Consider the following 4,478-nt stretch of genomic DNA (forward strand, 5'->3'; position numbering starts at 1 on the left):
GGAGCTCCCACCGCTGCGGCGGAGCCCACTGGGCTCCGCTGGGACGCGGCACCGGTGGCAGGTCGCGACAGAGTCTGTCAGCAACTGATGGGATCAGTCAGTATTGGATGGGCCCCCCTTTGGCTCCGCCGTGAAGACTCTTGCGCTTACGATGAGGAAGTTTTTATTTCGTTCCCAAAGAGCCAGGGGGGCTCCACTGTTAGAATTCAGGAGCAGACTTTCCAGCAGTAGAATTACTTACTGGTAGAAGAGCCTAACAGAACTACCTGGAAGGGCTTCTTTGTGTCTGCGGCAGCCATGAATTACCTAGCACAATCTGGGAGTCGCTATAGTGTCAGCAATGACCTCAGGTCTTGTGAGTCTTCAACGTTTGTTAAAAGAAAGTCTTCTTGCTACCTTTCCCCAGTGTAAGCCTACAGATCCCAGTAACTCACTCTCTTACTGGAGTTCTCTGTCAGCAGTTACATCTGCTGTAGCTATTAAGGCACTACTGGCGGTACAGCTACCCTTTAGGACCGGTTAGTATCCTTTAGAATCTAGTAATGGAATCACCGTTTTTGACTACCATTGGTACTACTCAGAAAAACAGCCTGCTGGTGCACGCGGCTGGGGCCACACCGGGTGCACCCCTGGCACGGGCCTCCCTTCTGAGACAGGCTGCATGGGGCAACCCAGCACACACCATCCTCCCACAGGGACCGAGCATCTGCGCAGAGTGCTTTTAGTGCTCAAACTGTACGCAACCCTTTGGAAATAGCAAGATCCTCCCTCTTGCAGTGTACTCGATACAGTTGCCACCAGCACAAGGCGCTGGGCAAACACAAGCAAGAGTAGGAAAAGTGAATTGGCATCAGTAAGGAGATCAAGCCCAGTCTCACAGGACCCTAGCAAAGAAAGGTTCCACTGGTTAAAATGAGCTTTCATTACACACACGCAGAACAGGAAGGTGCTTGGTCTGCATTAACAGGAATTTCCACATTTACAATGTGTGCAGGTACTTGAAGTCCACACCGCCTTTGTAAGAGGCACTGCAATAACACACAGGTCCAACAAGATGTAGGCCACATTTTCCGGATCGGCAACAAGTGCAGACGCTGCTCAAGCCCCTGAAAACAGCAGAGAAGGCTCTACCGAAGAGCTACCCGCAAGCGTTGGTTTATCTCCTTCCGAAAGAGCAGCTGCATCCCTGCCACCTCCTGGCGGCTCAGTGCCTTGTCACAGGACTGGAAGGTCAGGCGGTAGCAGAGGCTTTTCCGTCCGGTCTCAGACTGCTGGAAACTATCGATTAACTGGATGGAGACGACCATTTCACCTGACACCTGCCTAGCAACTGTGTGAAAAGCAACTTCATCAAATTGTTCCCCATCAGGAACCCAAAAGCTGACATCATGCACATAGGAAGGTGGATAGAGAGAAAAACTCTTGAAAAGCCTTAACTCTCCTCTAGGAAACTGACAGAGGAACCGTGTGTCTGATGTCCAGAGCATTCGCCAGTCAGATATTCCACAGATTAGCATGGCTAGGAGGTCAAGATTCAATGAAGCAAAGACAACAACCAGTTCACTGCTTACTAGTTCGTAATGAGCTGTCCTTATAATTCCCACACAGAAGCCCTTCTCACAGGAGCCTGAAGGATCTATCTCCATACAGATGAAGTACTGAATTTTACTAAGTTGAGATTCAAAAGCAGCAAAGTCATTTAGCTCAGTTGTTTCAAAGCTCTTTGTTTCCTGCAGATTGATACTCACTTTAAAGCGCGGAACAGTCTGGTGAAAAGAATATATGCTGGTTTTAATGTTATTCATCAACATCTGGATACACTTGTTCTCTGTACCCCTGTTAACTGCACATACAAAAACCATCTCATGAAAAACAGGCATGGAGTAAGGAGCGATAAGACACTTCCTGAAAACTGGGCCAGAAAGAACATGAAGTGTCCCCGGGAGAAATGCTCCTCTTTGTATTATTGCCTGAGCATAAGGTAGAAGGGAAGGTCTAAGATAATACTGTTTTGAAATATGGCATCCCTCCGGTACATTCACCCAGCCATTCTTATCTATGTCCCTGCAAAAATCAACATGGGAAAATAAAACTGCATTTGCCAGTCCATTAGACATTTCTTCAGTGCTTGGAGTCTCCTCTGGGCTCAGAATGATCCAAAAGATGTTTGAGTGACAAACACCATTCAGGTGACCTTGGTGGAGCAGAGAAAGGCAGTAGTCAATGTTTTGTAACGGAAAGGCTTGGCTGAGCTCTGCAGTAAGCTTCTCCTTTATTGTCCGTACTGGATGATTTGAATTTAGTTCTAGGAAACCCCTGTGAAAAATAAAAGAGCAAATTACAGACACCACTAAACAGATTTCCTTGAAATGCCTTCCTGCGATCATAACTTGAGTGCAGCAATTTACCCAAAACAATTTCAGATACTAAGCCAGTTTCTAGGAACTACCTAAACAAGCCAAGCCTTTCATCAAAGGTGTTGCAATGGCTAACACATTTTCAGGACAGCGGTGTTTGTCTCCAGGTTGCAATCAAGAATTAACTGCACTTTTGCTGGTAAAAAAGGAATGAGACTTAACAGTCAGCATCACCATTTCCACTCAGCACAAGCACTACCACACTACAGAATGAATAAAATTATGCTAGCCCTGGATAGTCTCCAAAGTACACAGCAGTTTGCCTAAGAGGTTAGCATTTTTTATCCTAGCTAGCCTTAGTATTGTGGTATTAGCAGACACCATGTCAGCTCCTGAATTTCTTCCACAGTACAGTAAAACAGATTAAAGTTTTCATCTTTATTTGTGTGTTCGAGTATATAGCAGCTTGGTCTCAAACATGAAGTTTCTTTTAGTTCTGTAGACTTATTTTTAAGTAGGCCATAACCAAAAGCCAACATGAAGGAGACCTGAAGCAGAGATCGAACAGGAAATTCTGTAAAGGGGAAGGGAGGGAAAGTGAAACAATTCCATTTTATCTGATACCTATGCTAGTCATTCCCACCGAGAGCAGGAGTGTGTGGTATTGCCAAACAGAAACTAATTATAAAACTTACCTATTAATTTTGTCCACAAGTACTTGCGGTACTTGAAAAGAAACTTTTCGGCTTTCCAGTTCTATCTCGCAGATCATGGGTTTGAAATATGGAAGTGGCATGCTTCGTGTGAAAATGTGGTTTAAAGCTCCCTCTACACAGAAAGATTTATCTTGACTCCTGACAATACACAAAAGCAGAGCAAAGTCATTGAGTGTTCCCTATATTTAATGTGTCCCAAGTTGAATCCCAGGTCTTGTTACAAGATGACAAAAATGCAACTCTACTATACTTTTACTGGGCAGGTGGTCCAACATTGGAACAAGTTGCACAGAAAGGTTGTGCAGTCTCCATCCATGGAGACTGAATGTGGCTCTGAGAGACTTGCTCTACTTGGCTCTGCTTTGAGCTGTGGGGTAGGACTAGATGATTGCCAGAGGTCCCAGCCAACACCAACCATGCTGTGATTCTGTGATTGTCTGCTAAGTAGATGCACATACCGCAGTCCTCCTGCTGTCTTTAGGCCAAGATTGACATTTGTTATGAAATGGATGGTTACCTGTAGCCTGTACACTTATATCCATGGATAGTGTCTGCTTTAAAAGGATGAACGTTACTCAAGATAAATCCAGCTCCTGCTGCCACAGCCACTATTTGCCAGCTGTTGTGCCATTCTCTCCTCGGTTGATCAGCAGGTGTCCCACCCTGTCCATTGCAAAGAGCCACATGGATCTCTCCCTCCACTGTCAGCACTTCTGCAGAGCTGGAAGAAAAGCCAGGCAACAAGAAAAATCCTGCTAGTGCACCCAGAAATTTTATAGTGCCAGAAAAACACCTGTAACACAGCTAGAAATCTGTATCGCAGCAGTCAATTAGCATAGAACTACTTCTGGTTTACTTACCCATGGAAAAACTGGGCAAGAAGCTCTCTATTCTTCACTACCCCAGCCTTTCTCCCACAGTGAGGGAAGTTGAAATAAATACAATCAAAGTCTCTTTTTTCTGGTAAAAAATAGTCCTTCAGCTTGGTGCAGTCCACAGAAAACAGAACTTCAGCTCCTTCAAAAGTGGATGAAAAACAAGACTCTGATGTTTATCATTACAGAAAATTATGAAGAAAGGCAGCAATTAAAGTCCTTGAGTCCATTTTTAAGCATATCAGAGCAGCAGCTGCCAGTCACGTGCAAGAGGAAAACCAGAAAGCCTGGGCTCCCTTTGCTCTCTTGCAGAGACTTCTGCTGACTGGCTACTTGTTTCAGTAGTATTCCAGTCTGATTAGATTTCAGGGCATTTGATTTAGCCTCTCGGACAATTCCAATTCCTCGCGGCAAAAGTGGCCTTCCGAGATGCCTGCAGTGGTGAAGGGCTATGAAGTGACGGGACAGCTCCTCCCGAGGCACGGCAGCGCCAGTCCCCGGTTTAACCGAGGCCTGCCGCTCCCCCGCCC

At 45.6% G+C, this 4,478-nt stretch overlaps 1 protein-coding gene across 1 annotated transcript in view; it reads right to left on the reverse strand.

Annotated features, from left to right (window-relative positions):
• Window positions 1-1,127: 1,127 nt before the first annotated feature.
• Window positions 1,128-4,478, reverse strand: part of FDXACB1 (ferredoxin-fold anticodon binding domain containing 1) — a 3,875-nt gene continuing 524 nt past the window's right edge. The window contains exons 2-5 of the mRNA XM_010575102.1: window positions 3,934-4,090; window positions 3,591-3,794; window positions 3,053-3,211; window positions 1,128-2,316 (exon numbers count right to left, since the gene is read on the reverse strand). Of these exons, the coding sequence (XP_010573404.1) occupies window positions 1,128-2,316; window positions 3,053-3,211; window positions 3,591-3,794; window positions 3,934-4,090 (1,709 nt within the window). The remainder of the gene's footprint in view (window positions 2,317-3,052; window positions 3,212-3,590; window positions 3,795-3,933; window positions 4,091-4,478) is intronic.

The sequence above is a fragment of the Haliaeetus leucocephalus genome, unplaced genomic scaffold (assembly GCF_000737465.1).
Source record: "Haliaeetus leucocephalus isolate CR32 unplaced genomic scaffold, Haliaeetus_leucocephalus-4.0 Scaffold450, whole genome shotgun sequence".
Taxonomy (NCBI): Eukaryota; Metazoa; Chordata; class Aves; order Accipitriformes; family Accipitridae; genus Haliaeetus; species Haliaeetus leucocephalus.